At 46.2% G+C, this 25,026-nt stretch overlaps 1 protein-coding gene across 3 annotated transcripts in view; it reads left to right on the top strand.

The window, feature by feature from the left end:
• LOC118380924 (guanine nucleotide-binding protein G(i) subunit alpha-3-like) overlaps positions 1-25,026 on the top strand; it is a 78,489-nt gene that overhangs the window by 32,770 nt on the left and 20,693 nt on the right. For all 3 annotated transcript variants that reach the window (XM_052481434.1, XM_052481436.1, XM_052481437.1), the window contains exons 2-5: positions 4,915-4,957; positions 8,943-9,084; positions 19,346-19,503; positions 24,515-24,643. In XM_052481434.1, the coding sequence (XP_052337394.1) occupies positions 4,915-4,957; positions 8,943-9,084; positions 19,346-19,503; positions 24,515-24,643 (472 nt within the window). The remainder of the gene's footprint in view (positions 1-4,914; positions 4,958-8,942; positions 9,085-19,345; positions 19,504-24,514; positions 24,644-25,026) is intronic.

Raw genomic sequence — 25,026 nt, 5'->3', positions numbered from 1 at the left:
TCTCACTAGGTCAGGATATTAAACCTCCTCCATGTATATCTCACTAAGTCAGGATATTAAACCTCCTCCATGTATATCTCACTAGGGCAGGATATTAAACCTCCTCCATGTATATCTCACTAAGTCAGGATATTAAACCTCCATGTATATCTCACTAAGTCAGGATATTAAACCTCCTCCATGTATATCTCACTAGGTCAGGATATTAAACCTCCTCCATGTATATCTCACTAAGTCAGGATATTAAACCTCCATGTATATCTCACTAGGTCAGGATATTTAAGCCTTCATATATCCAACAATTCCAATACATCCATGACATTCCATGACTCCCTTAAGTGCCTGAGGGTGATTGTATTGTGATTTCCTTTTCGTTCCATAGAGGTATTTAAAACCACATTATAATCTCCCACCATAACGATAGAGTATGGTGTTGCTTGTAGAGTTGATCAATTATTATATATTTTTGTCAAAGACGTGTGGATCATCGTGATTTGGACCGTACAGGTCAACGAAACATATCTGGTCTGGGGGGGTGTGAACAGGTGGGTCTGGGGGGGGTGTGTGAACAGGTGGGTCTGGGGGGTGTGAACAGGTGGGTCTGGGGGGGTGTGAACAGGTGGGTCTGGGGGGATGTGTGAACAGGTGGGTCTGGGGGATGTGTGAACAGGTGGGTCTGGTGGGGTGTGAACAGGCGGGTCTGGGGGTGTGAACAGGTGGGTCTGGGGGATGTGTGAACAGGTGGGTCTGGGGGGATGTGTGAACAGGTGGGTCTGGGGGATGTGTGAACAGGTGGGTCTGGGGGATGTGTGAACAGGTGGGTCTGGGTGGGTGTGAACAGGTGGGTCTGGGGGTGTGAACAGGTGGGTCTGGGGGATGTGTGAACAGGTGGGTCTGGGGGTGTGAACAGGTGGGTCTGGGGGGATGTGTGAGCTGGTGGGTCTGGGGGGGGTGTGAACAGGCGGGTCTGGGGGTGTGAACAGGTGGGTCTGGGGGGGTGTGAGCAGGTGGGTCTGGGGGTGTGAACAGGTGGGTCTGGGGGATGTGTGAACAGGTGGGTCTGGGGGGTGTGAACAGGTGGGTCTGGGGGATGTGTGAACAGGTGGGTCTGGGGGATGTGTGAACAGGTGGGTCTGGGGGGATGTGTGAACAGGTGGGTCTGGGTGGGTGTGAACAGGTGGGTCTGGGGGTGTGAACAGGTGGGTCTGGGGGATGTGTGAACAGGTGGGTCTGGGGGGGTGTGAACAGGTGGGTCTGGGGGGGATGTGTGAGCAGGTGGGTCTGGGGGGGGGTGTGAACAGGCGGGTCTGGGGGTGTGAACAGGTGGGTCTGGGGGTGTGAGCAGGTGGGTCTGGGGGTGTGAACAGGTGGGTCTGGGGGGATGTGTGAACAGGTGGGTCTGGGGGTGTGAACAGGTGGGTCTGGGGGGATGTGTGAACAGGTGGGTCTGGGGGGATGTGTGAACAGGTGGGTCTGGGGGGGATGTGTGAACAGGTGGGTCTGGGTGGGTGTGAACAGGTGGGTCTGGGCGGGTGTGAACAGGTGGGTCTGAGGGGGTGTGAACAGGTGGGTCTGAGGGGGTGTGAACAGGTGGGTCTGGGGGAGTGTGAGCAGGTGGGTCTGGGGGGTGTGAACAGGCGGGTCTGGGGGTGTGAACAGGTGGGTCTGGGGGGGTGTGAGCAGGTGGGTCTGGGGGGTGTGAACAGGTGGGTCTGGGGGATGTGTGAACAGGTGGGTCTGGGGGGTGTGAACAGGTGGGTCTGGGGGGATGTGTGAACAGGTGGGTCTGGGTGGGTGTGAACAGGTGGGTCTGGGGGATGTGTGAACAGGTGGGTCTGGGGGATGTGTGAACAGGTGGGTCTGGGGGGTGTGAACAGGTGGGTCTGGGGGGATGTGTGAACAGGTGGGTCTGGGGGTGTGAACAGGTGGGTCTGGGGGGTGTGAGCAGGTGGGTCTGGGGGGTGTGAACAGGCGGGTCTGGGGGTGTGAACAGGTGGGTCTGGGGGGTGTGAGCAGGTGGGTCTGGGGGTGTGAACAGGTGGGTCTGGGGGATGTGTGAACAGGTGGGTCTGGGGGTGTGAACAGGTGGGTCTGGGGGATGTGTGAACAGGTGGGTCTGGGGGGGATGTGTGAACAGGTGGGTCTGGGTGGGTGTGAACAGGTGGGTCTGGGCGGGTGTGAACAGGTGGGTCTGAGGGGGTGTGAACAGGTGGGTCTGAGGGGGTGTGAACAGGTGGGTCTGGGGGGAGTGTGAGCAGGTGGGTCTGGGGGGGGTGAACAGGTGGGTCTGGGGGGGATGTGAACATGTCACAAATAATTGATCACACACAACATGAGTAGATTAACTTGGTCAAAACAGCCAAAACATTTATTTATTAAAGGTGCTTATTTATTTTGATCCGAAGCCATGAATGAGTGAGTGAGTCCTCTTTATGCTGACGAATCCTCGCTGGTCTCTTTCATTCAGTTTCTTCTTCACCTCAGCAAAGGAATCCGTGTTTCAGCAACTCACTTCATATAGAGGGGCTATCAGTCTTTCACACTGTGGTAAATAAAGCCACTTTGTTATTTTAGAATTATTTCTTTCTGTTTTTAGAGGGAGAGAAACCAAAAGGCCACCGTACCTATTTTTCAAAAATCGTCTGTAAACATGTCAAGTGTAATTCCCCCATTTGTATTTACCAAAGATCTCTCTCAACACCAGGACCACCGGCAGTGTTGTGTGTGTGTGTGTGTGTGTGTGTGTGTGTGTGTGTGTGTGTGTGTGTGTGTGTGTGTGTGTGTGTGTGTGTGTGTGTGTGTGTGTGTGTGTGTGTGTGTGTGTGTGTGTGTGTGTGTGTGTGTGTGTGCCTGATGCAGGACTCAAGACTGAAAACGCCTCCATTAATATCCGAAAAGAGAGTCAATTTGTGCCACATTTTAGACTACCGATAGATGAGCATTCTGACTCCCCCTTGTCGTAGTGTGGTGCAATGACAGAATTACGCAATCTGCCACCATCTACCATAAACGGTCGCGGCATAAACTCAAAACCTTTTTTAAGGAAGAACCACTGTACATACCTCGGCCTAAACGTCAGCGCCACAGGTAACTTCCACAAAGCTGTGGACGATCTGAGAGACAAGACAAGGGCCTTCTATGCCATCAAAAGGAACATAAAATTCGACATACCAATTAGGATCTGGCTAAAAATACTTGAATCAGTTATAGAACCCATTGCCCTTTATGGTTGTGAGGTCTGGGGTCCTGCTCCACCAACCAAGACTTCACAAAATGGGACGAACACCAAATTGAGACTAATTCTGCAAAAATATCCTGTGTACAACGTAAAACACCAAATAATGCATGCAGAGCAGAATTAGGCCGATACCCGCTAATGATCAAAATCCAGAAAAGAGCAGTTAAATTCAACAAACGATTCCCAAACCTTCCATAACAAAGCCATCACCTACAGAGAAATTAACCTGGAGAAGAGTCCCCTAAGCAAGCTGGTCCTGGGGCTCTGTTCACAAACACAAGCAGACCCCACAGAGCCCCAGGACAGCAACACAATTAGACCCAACCAAATCATGAGAAAACAAAACATTATTACTTGACACATTGGAAAGAATTAGCAACTGAGCAAACTAAAATGCTATTTGGCCCTAAACAGCGAGTACACAGTGGCAGAAAACCTGACCACTGTGACTGACCCAAACTTAAGGAAAGCTTTGACTATGTACAGACTCAGTGAGCATAGCCTTGCTATTGAGGAAGGCTGCCGTAGGCAGACATGGCTCTCAAGAGAAGACAGGCTATGTGCCACACTGCCCACAAAATGAGGTGGAAACTGAGCTGCACTTCCTAACCTCCTGCCAAATGTCTGACCATATTAGAGACACATATTTCCCTCAGATTACACAGATCCACAAAGAATTAAAAAACAAACCCAATTTTGATCAACTCTCATATCTACTGGGTGAAATTCCACAGTGTACCATCACAGCAGCACAATGTGTTACTTGTTGCCACAAGAAAAGGGCAACCAGTGAAGAACAAGCACCATTGTAAATACAACCCATATTTATGCTTATTTATTTTCCTTTTGTACTTTAACCACTTGCACATCGTTTCCACACTGTATACAGACATGTGACATTTGAAATAAATTGTCTTTTCTTTTTTTAAAACTTTTGTGAGTGTAATGTTTACTGTTAGTAAATGTGTCTATTTCACTTGATATTGGCAATATAAACATATGTTTCCCATTGCCAATAAAGCCCCTTACATTGACATTGAATTGAAAATGTTTAGACTATGTCGTAGATAATTGTTTCAGAAATATAATACTGTTTATAGAAATATAATACTCTCAGAAGAACTTTGTGAATTCAATGTAGACTTTAATGCAAGTTATTAAAAGCCGTGCTGGTCCGCGGAACAGCCGCCGCTTCTTAGCACTGGCTCTGCTTTTATACATACATAGTATGTGTGCACATCACATATGTAAATAAAGTTACTCCCCCTTAGTATCTGCTTTTGGTTACAACGATGGCAGAACTCTTTCCATGTTCTAAAGATAATGTACTGCATGCTTATGTTTTACATGTTAGTCATCAGTTATCTTGCCTACATCTTTCTTCCTGTATCCTGCTGACCACAGCACGTTCAGCTGTCATGAATGCACGTATGGTCTTGGTTAATGTATTCTTTCAAAAATAGAGTATGGTCTGGGTGTCATATGGCCTGGATATCATCTTCTCTTAGTGTGCATGTCCTTGCTACTTCAGCCTAGCAGCCAAACCTATCTACATGCAATGCTGAGCTTTCCTCAACGGTTCGCTCCAACAACTACAGTTCAAAATGTACTTTTCTGGCTGATTTTTCATTATTAGTTCTCTTGTAATTGATGAGTCTCTTTTTTTCTCTTTTCAGGTGCTGGGGAGTCTGGGAAAAGTACCATAGTGAAGCAGATGAAGTAAGTTCATGAAACATCTTTCATCAAACTGCGGCAGGGTAGCCTCGTGGTTAGAGTGTTGGACTAGTAACCGGAAGGTTGCAAGTTCAAATTCCCGTGCTGACAAAGTACAAATCTGTCGTTCTGCCCCTGAACTTGGCAGTTAACCCACTTTTCCTAGACCGTCATTGAAAATAAGAATTTGTTCTTAACTGACTTGCCTAGTTAAATAAACAGTAGCGTGTTGCAGTCCAAATAGCATTCAAACTCACACATACAACACGATAGTAGCGTGTTGCAGTCCACATAGCATTCAAACTCACATACAACAGGACAGTAGCGTGTTGCAGTCCACATAGCATTCAAACTCACATACAACAGGACAGTAGCGTGTTGCAGTCCAAATAGCATTCAAACTCACATATACAACAGGACAGTAGCGTGTTGCAGTCCACATAGCATTCAAACTCACATACAACAGGACAGTAGCGTGTTGCAGTCCAAATAGCATTCAAACTCACATATACAACAGGACAGTAGCGTGTTGCAGTCCACATAGCATTCAAACTCACATACAACAGGACAGTAGCGTGTTGCAGTCCACATAGCATTCAAACTCACATACAACAGGACAGTAGCGTGTTGCAGTCCACATAGCATTCAAACTCACATACAACAGGACAGTAGCGTGTTGCAGTCCACATAGCATTCAAACTCACATATACAACAGGACAGTAGCGTGTTGCAGTCCACATAGCATTCAAACTCACATACAACAGGACAGTAGCGTGTTGCAGTCCACATAGCATTCAAACTCACCCATACAACACGACAGTAGCGTGTTGCAGTCCACATAGCATTCAAACTCACATACAACAGGACAGTAGCGTGTTGCAGTCCAAATAGCATTCAAACTCACATATACAACAGGACAGTAGCGTGTTGCAGTCCACATAGCATTCAAACTCACATACAACAGGACAGTAGCGTGTTGCAGTCCACATAGCATTCAAACTCACATACAACAGGACAGTAGCGTGTTGCAGTCCACATAGCATTCAAACTCACATACAACAGGACAGTAGCGTGTTGCAGTCCACATAGCATTCAAACTCACATATACAACAGGACAGTAGCGTGTTGCAGTCCACATAGCATTCAAACTCACATACAACAGGACAGTAGCGTGTTGCAGTCCACATAGCATTCAAAATCACATACAACAGGACAGTAGCGTGTTGCAGTCCACATAGCATTCAAACTCACATACAACAGGACAATAGCGTGTTGCAGTCCACATAGCATTCAAACTCACATACAACAGGACAGTAGCGTGTTGCAGTCCACATAGCATTCAAACTCACATACAACAGGACAGTAGCGTGTTGCAGTCCACATAGCATTCAAACTCACATACAACATGACAGTAGCGTGTTGCAGTCCACATAGCATTCAAACTCACATACAACAGGGCAGTAGCGTGTTGCAGTCCACATAGCATTCAAACTCACATACAACAGGACAGTAGCGTGTTGCAGTCCACATAGCATTCAAACTCACATACAACAGGACAGTAGCGTGTTGCAGTCCACATAGCATTCAAACTCACATACAACAGGACAGTAGCGCGTTGCAGTCCACATAGCATTCAAACTCACATACAACAGGACAGTAGCGTGTTGCAGTCCACATAGCATTCAAAATCACATACAACAGGACAGTAGCGCGTTGCAGTCCACATAGCATTCAAAATCATATACAACAGGACAGTAGCGTGTTGCAGTCCACATAGCATTCAAAATCACATACAACAGGACAGTAGCGTGTTGCAGTCTACATAGCATTCAAAATCATATACAACAGGACAGTAGCGTGTTGCAGTCCACATAGCATTCAAACTCACATACAACAGGACAGTAGCGTGTTGCAGTTCACATAGCATTCAAAATCACATACAACAGGACAGTAGCGTGTTGCAGTCCACATAGCATTCAAAATCACATACAACAGGACAGTAGCGCGTTGCAGTCCACATAGCATTCAAAATCACATACAACAGGACAGTAGCGTGTTGCAGTCCACATAGCATTCAAAATCACATACAACAGGACAGTAGCGCGTTGCAGTCCACATAGCATTCAAACTCACATACAACAGGACAGTAGCGCGTTGCAGTCCACATAGCATTCAAAATCACATACAACAGGACAGTAGCGTGTTGCAGTCCACATAGCATTCAAAATCATATACAACAGGACAGTAGCGTGTTGCAGTCCACATAGCATTCAAACTCACATACAACAGGACAGTAGCGTGTTGCAGTCCACATAGCATTCAAACTCACATACAACAGGACAGTAGCGTGTTGCAGTCCACATAGCATTCAAACTCACATACAACAGGACAGTAGCGTGTTGCAGTCCACATAGCATTCAAACTCACATACAACATGACAGTAGCGTGTTGCAGTCCACATAGCATTCAAACTCACATACAACAGGACAGTAGCGTGTTGCAGTCCACATAGCATTCAAACTCACATACAACAGGACAGTAGGGCGTTGCAGTCCACATAGCATTCAAACTCACATATACAACAGGACAGTAGCGTGTTGCAGTCCACATAGCATTCAAACTCACATACAACAGGACAGTAGCGTGTTGCAGTCCACATAGCATTCAAACTCACATATACAACAGGACAGTAGGGCGTTGCAGTCCACATAGCATTCAAACTCACATATACAACAGGACAGTAGCGTGTTGCAGTCCACATAGCATTCAAACTCACATACAACAGGACAGTAGCGTGTTGCAGTCCACATAGCATTCAAACTCACATACAACAGGACAGTAGCGTGTTGCAGTCCACATAGCATTCAAACTCACATACAACAGGACAGTAGGGCGTTGCAGTCCAAACTGAATTGAACAAACTGGCATAAACCATGTCAAAAGGTTAATGTTACAAATGTCAAAACCAGAAATAGTCAGTTATATAACTGATTATTTTTAACTTATTAAACAGTTAACCCGATAGTTATACCGTTAACTGACATTCAGATAATATGCTGTCGATGTACAGTACTGTCTTTTGTGAGGGTTTAATGGTGCAGGGATAATTGCCATTGCCAGCTGAGTTCATCTCTTTCTGTCGTGTGTGTGTGTGTGTGTGTGTGTGTGTGTGTGTGTGTGTGTGTGTGTGTGTGTGTGTGCGTGTGTGCGTGTGTGCGTGCGTGCGTGCGTGCGTGCGTGCGTGTGTGTGTGTTGCATAGAGAGATGCTCAAGCAGAGAGACGATGGAGGAAGCACACATTACATAACACAATGGCCACAGAGGCCAGCAGCTAGCCTGGCATGGCCTGAATAGACCAACCCTGGATTCCCACACTAAGCCTATTTCCTCACACAATAGACCTGTTAACAGTTGGTTGGTTTTGGAAATGTCTTGTCTTGAATGGTCACACATACAGAACTTCAGTTAGATTTCCCTTAGACCAGAGTGACAATGTTCCACAGTGCACATTACATAGAATACATGCCTAATCCATTGATTCATACCAAGTGTTGTTAAGTTGTATTTAAAGAATATATAATTTTTTTTTTTGGGGGGGGGGGGGACCGCCACCATCCACCCCTTCAGAGGACAACTTAATTAATGATATTCAAGTGTGGATATTGGACCAGACCGAGTGACTTTATCTGAAATGTAAACTAGCATGACATTTTGAATGTTCTCCCGTTCAGGATCATCCATGATTATCATCCATGATTATCATCCATAATTAATGATATTCAAGTGTGGATATTGGACCAGACCGAGTGACTTTATCTGAAATGTAAACTAGCATGACATTTTGAATGTTCTCCCGTTCAGGATCATCCATGATTATCATCCATGATTATCATCCATAATTAATGATATTCAAGTGTGGATATTGGACCAGACCGAGTGACTTTATCTGAAATGTAAACTAGCATGACATTTTGAATGTTCTCCCGTTCAGGATCATCCATGAGGCTGGCTACTCTGAGGAGGAGTGTAAACAGTACAGAGTGGTGGTGTACAGCAACACAATCCAGTCCATCATCGCCGTCATCAGAGCCATGGGACACCTAAAGATAGACTTTGGGGACGCCGCACGAGCGGTAGGCACACAACGCAACGTAACTTTGTAACTTTATGGTCTAAGCAAATGTTTTTCTTAATGAGTGGTTCGCATTATGTCTATGTTTTTAATGACCTGCTTTCTTAAACTACGGGTCGGGACCCAAAGTGGGTCTGGCATGTGAGAGGTGGGTCGCCAGTTAAGAGCTACGTCTATAATCACACGCTGTTTCATCTTAATTTGGGTCTTTTGGAGGGCGATTTGAGTCACCCGAGGACGGTCAATTTGTCATTTGGGTCTCAAGCTGAAAAAAAGGGTTTGAAGAACCCATGCCCATCTGTATTTGATGAGCTGAGTCTTTAGAGTTCTCATCGTCTACCGAACAGGTCTCACATTTTCACCCAAGGGTCTGATTTAGAGTTGAGAAAAGGGGACGCAACTCAGACTTTCACTTTAATAATTTACAGGGTTTAATGGGAGAAAATGTGATGTAAGGATCTCAGGACAGAATATTGCCCCAAGTGCAGTGGTGTAAAGTACTTTAGTAAAAATAAGTACTACTCAAGTAGGTTTTTGGCGTAATGTACTTTACTATTTATATTTTGGCTAAAATATAATATATCTAATTTACGTAGGTATTCACACCCCTGAGTCAATATATGTTATAATCACTTTTGGCACATTTTGTAAGACTTTTGGCACATTTGTAAAAAAAATTGTTAAGCAAATTTTTACTCCTGAACTTATTTAGGCCATAACCAAAGGGTTGAACACGTACTGACATTTTCAACTTTTAATTTATTTAGTAAACATTTCTAAAAACATAATTCCACTTTGACATTATGATGTATTGTGTGTAAAACATTTTTAATTCAGGCTGAAATAAAACAAAAAAATGAAAAAAAGTCAAGGGCTGTGAATGTACCCGTAGGCATGTACCTGTAGTAATGTACCTGTAGGCATGTACCTGTAGGAATGTACCTGTGGGAATGTACCCGTAGGAATGTACCTGTGGGAATGTACCCGTAGGCATGTACCTGTGGGAGTGTACCTGTGGGAATGTACCTGTAGGCATGTACCTGTGGGAATCTACCTGTAGGAATGTACCTGTGGGAATGTACCCGTAGGAATGTACCTGTGGGAATGTACCCGTAGGCATGTACCTGTGGGAGTGTACCTGTGGGAATGTACCTGTAGGCATGCACCTGTGGGAATGTACCTGTTATTATTATTATGTACCTGTGGGAATGTACCTGTGGGAATGTACCCGTAGGCATGTACCTGTGGGAATGTACCTGTAGGAATGTACCTGTGGGAATCTACCTGTAGGAATGTACCTGTGGGAATGTACCTGTAGGCATGTACCTGTGGGAGTGTACCTGTAGGCATGTACCTGTGGGAATCTACCTGTAGGAATGTACCTGTGGGAATGTACCCGTAGGAATGTACCTGTGGGAATGTACCCGTAGGCATGTACCTGTGGGAGTGTACCTGTGGGAATCTACCTGTAGGAATGTACCTGTGGGAATGTACCCGTAGGAATGTACCTGTGGGAATGTACCCGTAGGCATGTACCTGTGGGAGTGTACCTGTGGGAATGTACCTGTAGGCATGTACCTGTGGGAATGTACCTGTGGGAATGTACCTGTGGGAATGTACCTGTGGGAATGTACCTGTAGTAATGTACCTGTAGTAATGTACCTGTGGGAATGTACCTGTGGGAATGTACCTGTGGGAATGTACCTGTGGGAATGTACCTGTGGGAATGTACCCGTAGGCATGTACCTGTGGGAATGTACCTGTGGGAATGTACCTGTGGGAATGTACCTGTAGTAATGTACCTGTAGTAATGTACCTGTGGGAATGTACCTGTGGGAATGTACCTGTGGGAATGTACCTGTGGGAATGTACCTGTGGGAATGTACCCGTAGGCATGTACCCGTGGGAATGTACCTGTGGGAATGTACCTGTAGGAATGTACCTGTGGGAATGTACCCGTAGGCATGTACCTGTGGGAATGTACCTGTGGGAATGTACCTGTGGGAATGTACCTGTGGGAATGTACCCGTAGGCATGTACCTGTGGGAATGTACCTGTGGGAATGTACCTGTGGGAATGTACCTGTAGTAATGTACCTGTAGTAATGTACCTGTGGGAATGTACCTGTGGGAATGTACCTGTGGGAATGTACCTGTGGGAATGTACCTGTAGGAATGTACCTGTGGGAATGTACCCGTAGGCATGTACCTGTGGGAATGTACCTGTGGGAATGTACCTGTGGGAATGTACCTGTAGGCATGTACCTGTGGGAATGTACCTGTAGGAATGTACCTGTGGGAATGTACCCGTAGGCATGTACCTGTGGGAATGTACCTGTGGGAATGTACCTGTGGGAATGTACCTGTAGTAATGTACCTGTAGTAATGTACCTGTGGGAATGTACCTGTAGGAATGTACCTGTAGGAATGTACCTGTAGGAATGTACCTGTAGGAATGTACCTGTGGGAATCTACCTGTGGGAATGTACCTGTGGGAATGTACCTGTAGTAATGTACCTGTAGTAATGTACCTGTGGGAATGTACCTGTGGGAATGTACCTGTGGGAATGTACCTGTGGGAATGTACCTGTAGTAATGTACCTATGGGAATGTACCTGTAGGCATGTACCTGTGGGAATGTACCTGTAGGAATGTACCTGTGGGAATGTACCTGTGGGAATGTACCTGTGGGAATGTACCCGTAGGCATGTACCTGTAGGAATGTACCTGTAGGCATGTACCTGTGGGAATGTACCTGTGGGAATGTACCCGTAGGCATGTACCTGTGGGAATGTACCTGTGGGAATGTACCTGTAGGAATGTACCTGTAGGAATATACCTGTGAGAATGTACCTGTAGGCACAGTACCTGTAGGAATGTACCTGTAGGCACTGTACCTGTAGGCACTGTAACTGTAGGCATGTACCTGTAGGCATGTACCTGTAGGCATGTACCTGTAGGCACTGTAACTGTAGGCATGTACCTGTAGGCATGTACCTGTAGGCATGTACCTGTAGGCACTGTAACTGTAGGCACTGTACCTGTAGGCATGTACCTGTGGGAATGTACCTGTGGGAATTTACCTGTGGGAATTTACCTGTAGGCACTGTACCTGTAGGAATATACCTGTAGGAATGTACCTGTGGGAATGTACCTGTAGGAATGTACCTGTGGGAATGTACCTGTAGGCACAGTACCTGTAGGCATGTACCTGTGGGAATGTACCTGTAGGCACTGTACCTGTAGGCATGTACCTGTAGGCATGTACCTGTAGGCACAGTACCTGTAGGCACAGTACCTGTAGGCATGTACCTGTAGGCACTGTACCTGTAGGCATGTACCTGTAGGCATGTACCTGTAGGCATGTACCTGTGGGAATGTACCTGTAGGCACTGTACCTGTAGGCACTGTACCTGTAGGAATGTACCTGTAGGCACTGTACCTGTAGACATGTACCTGTAGGCATGTACCTGTAGGCATGTACCTGTAGGCATGTACCTGTGGGAATTTACCTGTGGGAATGTACCTGTAGGCATGTACCTGTAGGAATGTACCTGTAGGAATATACCTGTGGGAATTTACCTGTAGGCACTGTACCTGTAGGAATGTACCTGTGGGAATGTACCTGTAGGCACAGTACCTGTAGGCATGTACCTGTAGGCATGTACCTGTGGGAATGTACCTGTAGGCATGTACCTGTGGGAATGTACCTGTAGGCATGTACCTGTAGGCACTGTACCTGTAGGCGCTGTACCTGTAGGCACTGTACCTGTGGGAATGTACCTGTAGGAATGTACCTGTAGGCATGTACCTGTAGGCACTGTACCTGTAGGCACTGTACCTGTAGGCATGTACCTGTAGGCACTGTACCTGTAGGCATGTACCTGTAGGCATGTACCTGTAGGCATGTACCTGTGGGAATTTACCTGTGGGAATTTACCTGTAGGCATGTACCTGTAGGAATGTACCCGTGGGAATTTACCTGTGGGAATTTACCTGTAGGCATGTACCTGTAGGAATGTACCTGTAGGAATATACCTGTGGGAATTTACCTGTAGGCACAGTACCTGTAGGCATGTACCTGTAGGCATGTACCTGTGGGAATGTACCTGTAGGCACTGTACCTGTAGGCGCTGTACCTGTAGGCACTGTACCTGTGGGAATGTACCTGTGGGAATGTACCTGTAGGCACTGTACCTGTAGGCATGTACCTGTGGGAATGTACCTGTAGGCACTGTACCTGTAGGCGCTGTACCTGTAGGCACTGTACCTGTGGGAATGGACCTGTGGGAATGTACCTGTAGGCACTGTACCTGTAGGCATGCACCTGTAGGAATGTACCTGTAGGAATGTACCTGTAGGCATGTACCTGTAGGCACTGTACCTGTAGGCATGTACCTGTAGGCATGTACCTGTAGGCATGTACCTGTAGGCACAGTACCTGTAGGCATGTACCTGTAGGCATGTACCTGTAGGCATGTACCTGTAGGCATGTACCTGTGGGAATGTACCTGTAGGCATGTACCTGTGGGAATGTACCTGTAGGAATGTACCTGTAGGCATGTACCTGTAGGAATGTACCTGTAGGCATGTACCTGTGGGAATGTACCTGTAGGCATGTACCTGTGGGAGTGTACCTGTGGGAATGTACCTGTAGGCATGTACCTGTGGGAATGTACCTGTAGGCATGTACCTGTAGGCACTGTACCTGTAGGCGCTGTACCTGTAGGCACTGTACCTGTGGGAATGTACCTGTGGGAATGTACCTGTAGGCATGTACCTGTAGGCATGTACCTGTAGGAATGTACCTGTAGGCATGTACCTGTAGGCATGTACCTGTAGGCATGTACCTGTGGGAATGTACCTGTAGGCATGTACCTGTGGGAATGTACCTGTAGGCATGTACCTGTGGGAATGTCCCTGTAGGCATGTACCTGTAGGCATGTACCTGTAGGAATGTACCTGTAGGCATGTACCTGTAGGCATGCACCTGTAGGAATGTACCTGTAGGCATGTACCTGTAGGCACAGTACCTGTAGGCATGTACCTGTAGGCATGTACCTGTGGGCACAGTACCTGTAGGCATGTACCTGTAGGCATGTACCTGTAGGCATGTACCTGTAGGCATGTACCTGTAGGCATGTACCTGTAGGCACAGTACCTGTAGGCACAGTACCTGTAGGCATGTACCTGTAAGCACTGTACCTGTAAGCACTGTACCTGTAGGCACTGTACCTGTAGGCATGTACCTGTAGGCATGTACCTGTAGGCATGTACCTGTAGGAATGTACCTGTAGGCATGTACCTGTAGGAATGTACCTGTAGGCACTGTACCTGTAGGCATGTACCTGTAGGCATGTACCTGTAGGCATGTACCTGTAGGCACAGTACCTGTAGGCATGTACCTGTAGGCATGTACCTGTAGGCACTGTACCTGTAGGCACTGTACCTGTAGGCACAGTACCTGTAGGCACAGTACCTGTAGGCACAGTACCTGTAGGCATGTACCTGTAAGCACTGTACCTGTAGGCATGTACCTGTAAGCACTGTACCTGTAAGCACTGTACCTGTAGGCACTGTACCTGTAGGCATGTACCTGTAGGCATGTACCTGTAGGAATGTACCTGTGGGAATGTACCTGTAGGCATGTACCTGTAGGAATGTACCTGTAGGAATGTACCTGTAGGAATGTACCTGTAGGAATGTACCTGTGGGAATCTACCTGTGGGAATGTACCTGTGGGAATGTACCTGTAGTAATGTACCTGTAGTAATGTACCTGTGGGAATGTACCTGTGGGAATGTACCTGTGGGAATGTACCTGTAGTAATGTACCTATGGGAATGTACCTGTAGGCATGTACCTGTGGGAATGTACCTGTAGGAATGTACCTGTGGGAATGTACCTGTGGGAATGTACCTGTGGGAATGTACCCGTAGGCATGTACCTGTAGGAATGTACCTGTAGGCATGTACCTGTGGGAATGTACCTGTGGGAATGTACCCGTAGGCATGTACCTGTGGGAATGTACCTGTGGGAATGTACCTGTAGGAATATACCTGTGAGAATGTACCTGTAGGCACAGTACCTGTAGGAATGTACCTGTAGGCACTGTACCTGTAGGCATGTACCTGTAGGCATGTACCTGTAGGCACTGTAACTGTAGGCATGTACCTGTAGGCATGTACCTGTAGGCATGTACCTGTAGGCACTGTAACTGTAGGCACTGTACCTGTAGGCATGTACCTGTGGGAATGTACCTGTGGGAATTTACCTGTGGGAATTTACCTGTAGGCACTGTACCTGTAGGAATATACCTGTAGGAATGTACCTGTGGGAATGTACCTGTAGGAATGTACCTGTGGGAATGTACCTGTAGGCACAGTACCTGTAGGCATGTACCTGTGGGAATGTACCTGTAGGCACTGTACCTGTAGGCATGTACCTGTAGGCATGTACCTGTAGGCACAGTACCTGTAGGCACAGTACCTGTAGGCATGTACCTGTAGGCACTGTACCTGTAGGCACAGTACCTGTAGGCATGTACCTGTAGGCACTGTACCTGTAGGCACTGTACCTGTAGGAATGTACCTGTAGGCACTGTACCTGTAGGCACTGTACCTGTAGGAATGTACCTGTAGGCACTGTACCTGTAGGCATGTACCTGTAGGCATGTACCTGTAGGCATGTACCTGTAGGCATGTACCTGTGGGAATTTACCTGTGGGAATTTACCTGTAGGCATGTACCTGTAGGAATGTACTTGTGGGAATTTACCTGTGGGAATTTACCTGTAGGCATGTACCTGTAGGAATGTACCTGTAGGAATATACCTGTGGGAATTTACCTGTAGGCACAGTACCTGTAGGCATGTACCTGTAGGCATGTACCTGTAGGCATGTACCTGTAGGCATGTACCTGTGGGAATTTACCTGTGGGAATTTACCTGTAGGCATGTACCTGTAGGAATGTACCTGTGGGAATTTACCTGTGGGAATTTACCTGTAGGCATGTACCTGTAGGAATGTACCTGTAGGAATATACCTGTGGGAATTTACCTGTAGGCACAGTACCTGTAGGCATGTACCTGTAGGCATGTACCTGTGGGAATGTACCTGTAGGCACTGTACCTGTAGGCGCTGTACCTGTAGGCACTGTACCTGTAGGAATGTACCTGTGGGAATGTATCTGTGGGAATGTACCTGTAGGCACAGTACCTGTAGGCATGTACCTGTAGGAATGTACCTGTAGGCATGTACCTGTAGGAATGTACCTGTAGGAATGTACCTGTAGGAATGTACCTGTAGGAATGTACCTGTAGGAATGTACCTGTAGGAATGTACCTGTAGGAATGTACCTGTGGGAATGTACCTGTGGGAATGTACCTGTAGGAATGTACCTGTAGGAATGTACCTGTAGGAATGTACCTGTAGGCATGTACCTGTAGGAATGTACCTGTAGGAATGTACCTGTAGGAATGTACCTGTAGGCATGTACCTGTAGGAATGTACCTGTAGGCATGTACCTGTAGGAATGTACCTGTAGGAATGTACCTGTAGGCATGTACCTGTAGGAATGTACCTGTAGGAATGTACCTGTAGGAATGTACCTGTAGGAATGTACCTGTAGGAATGTACCTGTAGGAATGTACCTGTAGGAATGTACCTGTAGGAATGTACCTGTAGGCATGTACCTGTAGGAATGTACCTGTAGGAATGTACCTGTAGGCATGTACCTGTAGGAATGTACCTGTAGGAATGTACCTGTAGGAATGTACCTGTAGGCATGTACCTGTAGGAATGTACCTGTAGGCATGTACCTGTAGGAATGTACCTGTAGGCATGTACCTGTAGGAATGTACCTGTAGGAATGTACCTGTAGGCATGTACCTGTAGGAATGTACCTGTAGGAATGTACCTGTAGGAATGTACCTGTAGGAATGTACCTGTAGGAATGTACCTGTAGGAATGTACCTGTAGGCATGTACCTGTAGGAATGTACCTGTAGGCATGTACCTGTAGGAATGTACCTGTAGGAATGTACCTGTAGGCATGTACCTGTAGGAATGTACCTGTAGGAATGTACCTGTAGGCATGTACCTGTAGGAATGTACCTGTAGGCATGTACCTGTAGGCATGTACCTGTAGGAATGTACCTGTAGGCATGTACCTGTAGGAATGTACCTGTAGGAATGTACCTGTAGGAATGTACCTGTAGGAATGTACCTGTAGGAATGTACCTGTAGTAATGTAAAGGTAGGAATGTACCTGTAGGGATGTACCTGTAGGAATGTACCTGTAGTAATGTAAAGGTAGGAATGTACCTGTAGGGATGTACCTGTAGGAATGTACCTGTAGTAATGTAAAGGTAGGAATGTACCTGTAGGGATGTACCTGTAGGAATGTACCTGTAGTAATGTAAAGGTAGGAATGTACCTGTAGTAATGTAAAGGTAGGAATGTACCTGTAGTAATGTAAAGGTAGGAATGTACCTGTAGTAATGTAAAGGTAGGAATGTACCTGTAGTAATGTAAAGGTAGGAATGTACCTGTAGTAATGTAAAGGTAGGAATGTACCTGTAGTAATGTAAAGGTAGGAATGTACCTGTAGTAATGTAAAGGTAGGAATGTACCTGTAGTAATGTAAAGGTAGGAATGTACCTGTAGTAATGTAAAGGTAGGAATGTACCTGTAGTAATGTAAAGGTAGGAATGTACCTGTAGTAATGTAAAGGTAGGAATGTACCTGTAGTAATGTAAAGGTAGGAATGTACCTGTAGTAATGTAAAGGTAGGAATGTACCTGTAGTAATGTAAAGGTAGGAAGGAATGTACCTGTAGTAATGTAAAGGTAGGAATGTACCTGTAGTAATGTAAAGGTAGGAATGTACCTGTAGTAATGTAAAGGTAGGAATGTACCTGTAGTAATGTAAAGGTAGGAATGTACCTGTAGTAATGTAAAGGTAGGAATGTACCTGTAGTAATGTAAAGGTAGGAATGTACCTGTAGTAATGTAAAGGTAGGAATGTACCTGTAGTAATGTAAAGGTAGGAATGTACCTGTAGTAATGTAAAGGTAGGAATGTACCTGTAGTAATGTAAAGGTAGGAATGTACCTGTAGTAATGTAAAGGTAGGAATGTACCTGTAGTAATGTAAAGGTAGGAATGTACCTGTAGTAATGTAAAGGTAGGAATGTACCTGTAGTAATGTAAAGGTAGGAATGTACCTGTAGTAATGTAAAGGTAGGAATGTACCTGTAGTAATGTAAAGGTAGGAATGTACCTGTAGTAATGTAAAGGTAGGAATGTACCTGTAGTAATGTAAAGGTAGGAATGTACCTGTAGTAATGTAAAGGTAGGAATGTACCTGTAGTAATGTAAAGGTAGGAATGTACCTGTAGTAATGTAAAGGTAGGAATGTACCTGTAGTAATGTAAAGGTAGGAATGTACCTGTAGTAATGTAAAGGTAGGAATGTACCTGTAGTAATGTAAAGGTAGGAATGTACCTGTAGTAATGTAAAGGTAGGAATGTACCTGTAGTAATGTAAAGGTAGGAATGTACCTGTAGTAATGTAAAGGTAGGAATGTACCTGTAGTAATGTAAAGGTAGGAATGTACCTGTAGTAATGTAAAGGTAGGAATGTACCTGTAGTAATGTAAAGGTAGGAATGTACCTGTAGTAATGTAAAGGTAGGAATGTACCTGTAGTAATGTAAAGGTAGGAATGTACCTGTAGTAATGTAAAGGTAGGAATGTACCTGTAGTAATGTAAAGGTAGGAATGTACCTGTAGTAATGTAAAGGTAGGAATGTACCTGTAGTAATGTAAAGGTAGGAATGTACCTGTAGTAATGTAAAGGTAGGAATGTACCTGTAGTAATGTAAAGGTAGGAATGTACCTGTAGTAATGTAAAGGTAGGAATGTACCTGTAGTAATGTAAAGGTAGGAATGTACCTGTAGTAATGTAAAGGTAGGAATGTACCTGTAGTAATGTAAAGGTAGGAATGTACTAACACGGATGTAAACAAAGAGAAATACGTTTTCTTTGTGTGCCTATAGAACATTTCTGGGATCTTTTTTTTCAACTCATGAAACATGGGAACATGTTGTGTTTACATTGTTGTTCTGTTTAGTAAACCAGTGGAATCAGGTGAGCTTGTTCTGGAATATATGACATATCTGGAAGTATGGGTCCCAGATGCATTTTGGGAAACACTGGTCAATCAACGAATCAATCAATCACTGGTCTAATGAGTCTATTTTACCAGGACGATGCTCGCCAGCTGTTTGTATTGGCTGGTACAACGGAGGAGGGTGTGATCTCATCAGATCTAACCGGTGTGATACGGAAACTGTGGTCGGACAGCGGGGTCCAGACCTGCTTCCTGCGTTCCAGAGAGTACCAGCTCAACGACTCCGCATCCTAGTAAGTAAGACACACACACACACACACACACACACACACACACACACAGCGGGGTCCAGACCTGCTTCCTGCGTTCCAGAGAGTACCAGCTCAACGACTCTGCATCCTAGTAAGACACGCACACACACACACACACACACACACACACACACACACACACACACACACACACACACACACACACGGGGTCCAGACCACACACACACACACACAGTACCAGCTCAGACCTGCTTCCTAGTAAGACACACACACCAGAGAGTACCAGCTCAACGACTCCGCATCCTAGTAAGACACACACACACACACACACACACACACACACACACACACACACACACACACACACACACACACACACACACACACACACACACACACACACACACACACACACACACACACACACACACACACACACACACACAGCGGGGTCCAGACCTGCTTCCTGCGTTCCAGAGAGTACCAGCTCAACGACTCTGCATCCTAGTAAGACACACACACACACACACACACACACACACACACACACACACACACACACACACACACACACACACACACACACACACACACACACACAGCGGGGTCCAGACCTGCTTCCTGCGTTCCAGAGAGTACCAGCTCAACGACTCTGCATCCTAGTAAGACACACACACACACACACACACACACACACACACACACACACACACACACACACACACACACACACACACACACACACACACACACACACAGCGGGGTCCAGACCTGCTTCCTGCGTTCCAGAGTACCAGCTCAACGACTCCGCATCCTAGTAAGACACGCACACACAGACTGACAGACGGGCACAGTACACACACACACACACGCACACACAGACGGACACAGTACACACACACAGTACACACACACACACACACAGTACACGCGCTGTACCCCACTTGTTATGCTTATAGACTGGTTTTATTTACACATAATACAAAATACGTGCCACAAAGATACACCCTGGCAGTTTACAATGCTGTCGACAGATTCACTTCTATAGGAACAACTGTGTCAGGATTTCTTAAATTCACTCTTGTCAAACATGACTGAAACTTAACCACGCCCTCTTTCCTCTGAATTTCATCGTTTTATTACATCTCCCGAGAGGTTACATTTCCGAAGGACCGAGAAGAGTTTTTTTTGTGTGTTTTTTTTTGCTATGTAAAAGCTCACAGTAGAGATGGACAAGACTGGTCTTGCTTATCGCCTTGGATATGACTCGTTGAGACTGCGGCTTGTCCAGAATGTAGAGCAGCTAGCTAGCTGATACAGCTGATGATGTTCTACAACGCAGTGAGAGATTATGATAAACACTGTCATCACAGACATTACCCAGCTGGTTGTTAAAGCTGTTACCATTTCACTTAGGAAATATTAAGAGTTGCTCTACAGTTTACATTCACGTGTCACTGTCGGTTGTAGTATATTGTTTTTCCATTTCCGTTATTATTTGAAATAGTCACAGTTCTGAGTTAGAGCCTTCGTCAAAGAGTAATATAATTTACTGTGGCCTATAAGCTGTACACTAGATTGTGTAAGTACAGTTGACGATATTTGTACACCAGAATCTAAAAGAAGGAACTAAGTTTATTTATACATGTACTGAATATTTAGACCAGGGTTCCCCAACTGACAGCCTACCGGCCTATACTGGCCCTCTAGTGACAGTCAGCGGCAGTCCTGTGGGCGAAAACATCTCGCTGTGGAGAGAGGTCAAAGGGGAATGGCAAGAATCGTGTAAGCTAACAGGCGGGCCACAAACAGGGAAATAAACGGCGCAGTACAACAGTGTCAGAACGCACCACTGGTCGGTGCTTGTCACGGATTGGCTATTGCAGCAGACGACCACACCTGGTTCCACTCCAATCAGCTACAAACAAGAAGAAGCAGCTCCAGTTGGGCAGGCCATCACCAACACTGGACAAGTTAGGAGTGGAGAAACAACAGGTGTAGACTAAGAGTGAAATGCTGACGGGCCCTTCCCAACAATGTAGAGAGAAACAACAGGTGTAGACTAACAGTGAAATGCTGACAGGCCCTTCCCAACAATGTATGAGAAAAACAGGTGTAGACTAAGAGTGAAATGCTGACAGGCCCTTCCCAACAATGTAGAGAAACAACAGGTGTAGACTAACAGTGAAATGCACGGGCCCTTCCCAACAATGTAGAGAGAAACAACAGGTGTAGACTAACAGTGAAATGCTGACAGGCCCTTCCCAACAATGTAGAGAGAAACAACAGGTGTAGACTAAGAGTGAAATGCTGACAGGCCCTTCCCAACAATGTAGAGAGAAACAACAGGTGTAGACTAACAGTGAAATGCTGACGGGCCCTTCCCAACAATGTAGAGAGAAACAACAGGTGTAGACTAAGAGTGAAATGCTGACAGGCCCTTCCCAACAATGTAGAGAGAAACAACAGGTGTAGACTAACAGTGAAATGCTGACAGGCCCTTCCCAACAATGTAGAGAGAAACAACAGGTGTAGACTAACAGTGAAATGCTGACAGGCCCTTCCCAACAATGTAGAGAGAAACAACAGGTGTAGACTAACAGTGAAATGCTGACAGGCCCTTCCCAACTAGAGAGAAACAACAGGTGTAGACTAACAGTGAAATGCTGACAGGCCCTTCCCAACAATGTAGAGAGAAACAACAGGTGTAGACTAACAGTGAAATGCTGACAGGCCCTTCCCAACAATGTAGAGAGAAACAACAGGTGTAGACTAAGAGTGAAATGCTGACAGGCCCTTCCCAACAATGTAGAGAGAAACAACAGGTGTAGACTAACAGTGAAATGCTGACAGGCCCTTCCCAACAATGTAGAGAGAAACCAGGTGTAGACTAACAGTGAAATGCTGACAGGCCCTTCCCAACAATGTAGAGAGAAACAACAGGTGTAGACTAAGAGTGAAATGCTCCGGGCCCTTCCCAACAATGTAGAAAGCAACAACAGGTGTAGACTAAGAGTGAAATGCTGACGGGCCCTTCCCAACAATGTAGAGAGAAACAACAGGTGTAGACTAACAGTGAAATGCTTTCTGAATATTATGATGAAACAGTGAATGTGGACTTACTGCTATTTCCCCATAGGAACACATAGAATAACAGATTCATACATGGAAAAACAGATGGCACAAAAAATACTTAACAAGGAAGTTTGTTTTAAAGTGTCTCTCTCTCCTGACCTGTCTCTCTCTCTCTCTCTCCTGACCTGTCTCTCTCTCTCTCCTGACCTGTCTGTCTCTCTCTCTCTCTCTCTCTCTCTCTCTCTCTCTCTCTCTCTCTCTCTCTCTCTCTCTCTCTCTCTCTCTCTCCTGACCTGTCTCTCTCTCTCTCTCTCCTGCCTGTCTCTCTCTCTCTCTCTCCTGACCTGTCTCTCTCTCTCTCCTGACCTGTCTGTCTCTCTCCTGACCTGTCTCTCTCTCTCTCTCCTGACCTGTCTGTCTCTCTCTCTCTCCTGACCTGTCTGTCTCTCTCCTGACCTGTCTCTCTCTCTCTCCTGACCTGTCTCTCTCTCTCCTGACCTGTCTGTCTCTCTCCTGACCTGTCTCTCTCTCTCTCTCCTGACCTGTCTCTCTCTCTCCTGACCTGTCTGTCTCTCTCCTGACCTGTCTGTCTCTCTCCTGACCTGTCTCTCTCTCACTCTCTCCTGACCTGTCTGTCTCTCCTGACCTGTCTCTCTCTCCTGACCTGTCTCTCTCTCTCTCCTGACCTGTCTGTCTGTCTGTCTGTCTGTCTGTCTGTCTGTCTGTCTCTCTCTCTCTCTCTCTCTCTCTCTCCTGACCGGTCTGTCTGTCTCTCTCTCTCCTGACCTGTCTGTCTCTCTCTCCTGACCTGTCTGTCTCTCTCTCCTGACCTGTCTGTCTCTCTCTCTCTCTGACCTGACCTGTCTGTCTCTCTCTCTCTCCTGACCTGTCTGTCTCTCTCTCTCTCCTGACCTGTCTGTCTCTCTCTCTCTCTCTCTCCTGACCTCTCTCTCTCTCTCTCTCTCCTGACCTGTCTGTCTCTCTCTCTCTCTCTCCTGACCTGTCTGTCTCTCTCTCTCTCCTGACCTGTCTGTCTGTCTCTCTCTCTCTCTCTCTCCTTACCTGTCTGTCTCTCTCTCTCTCCAGACCTGTCTGTCTCTCTCTCTCCTGAGCTGTCTGTCTCTCTCTCTCCTGACCTGTCTCTCTCTCTCTCTCCTGACCTGTCTGTCTCTATCTCTCTCTCCTGACCTGACCTGTCTCTCTCTCTCTCTCTCCTGACCTGTCTGTCTCTCTCTCTCTCTCGCTCCTGACCTGTCTGTCTGTCTCTCTCTCTCTCTCTCTCTCTCTCTCTCTCTCTCTCTCTCTCTCTCTCTCTCTCTCTCTCTCTCTCTCTCTCTCTCTCCTGACCTGTCTGTCTTTCTCTCTCCTGACCTGTCTGTCTGTCTCTCTCTCTCCTGACCTGTCTGTCTCTCTGTCTCTCTCTCTCTCTCCTGACCTGTCTGTCTCTCTCTGTCTCTCTCTCTCTCCCCTGACCTGTCTCTCTCTCTCTCTCTCTCCTGTCCTGTCTGTCTCTCTCTCTCTCCTGACCTGTCTGTCTCTCTCTCTCCTGACCTGTCTGTCTCTCTCTCTCCTGACCTGTCTGTCTCTCTCTCTCCTGTCCTGTCTGTCTCTCTCTCTCCTGACATGTCTGTGTCTCACTCTCTCCTGACCTGTCTGTGTCTCTCTCTCTCCTGACCTGTCCGTGTCTCTCTCTCTCCTGACCTGTCTGTCTCTCTCTCTCTCTCCTGACCTGTCTGTCTCTCTCTCTCTCTCTCTCTCTCTCTCTCTCTCTCTCTCTCTCTCTCTCTCTCTCTCTCCTGACCTGTCTCTCTCTCTCTCTCTCTCTCTCTCTCTCTCTCTCTCTCTCTCTCTCTCTCTCTCTCTCTCTCTCTCTCTCTCTCTCCTGACCTGTCTGTTTCTCTCCTGACCTGTCTGTCTCTCTCTCCTGACCTGTTTCTCGTTGTCTCTCCTCCCTCAGTTATCTGAATGACCTGGACCGTATTGCCCAACAGAGTTATGTCCCCACCCAGCAAGATGTGCTGAGGACCAGAGTCAAGACTACTGGCATCGTGGAGACACACTTTACCTTCAAGGAGCTCTACTTCAAGTCAGTACACCCGCTGCTATCCTCACACACACACACACACCTTCAAGGAGCACTGTTTCAAGTCTTTATACCTACCGATAGCTACACACACACCATTTTGATTGAGACAGATCTTAGTTATTTGAGAATAGTCGGCTCAGTGCCAAGCCAGAGCCTAATGAGGCAAACAACTATTTCGCAGGTGATGGGGACAGGTGATTTGGTATAGCGTCAACATAATTCATTAATTAGATGGATTCAATAATCGTACTTAATTCATTAATTTGTTTAGACAAACACAATCCATTAGTTCTTAATTAATACGATCAGACCTTTTTTTTACATCAGCCCTCACCCTGCTGAGTCACCTCCCCCTCACCCTGCTGAGTCACCTCACCTCCCCC

Source organism: Oncorhynchus keta, chromosome 27, assembly GCF_023373465.1.
Source record: "Oncorhynchus keta strain PuntledgeMale-10-30-2019 chromosome 27, Oket_V2, whole genome shotgun sequence".
In the NCBI taxonomy this organism is placed as follows: domain Eukaryota; kingdom Metazoa; phylum Chordata; class Actinopteri; order Salmoniformes; family Salmonidae; genus Oncorhynchus; species Oncorhynchus keta.
The sequence above is the reverse complement of the archived record's forward strand: the minus strand, read 5'-3'. Positions and strand labels throughout refer to the sequence as shown.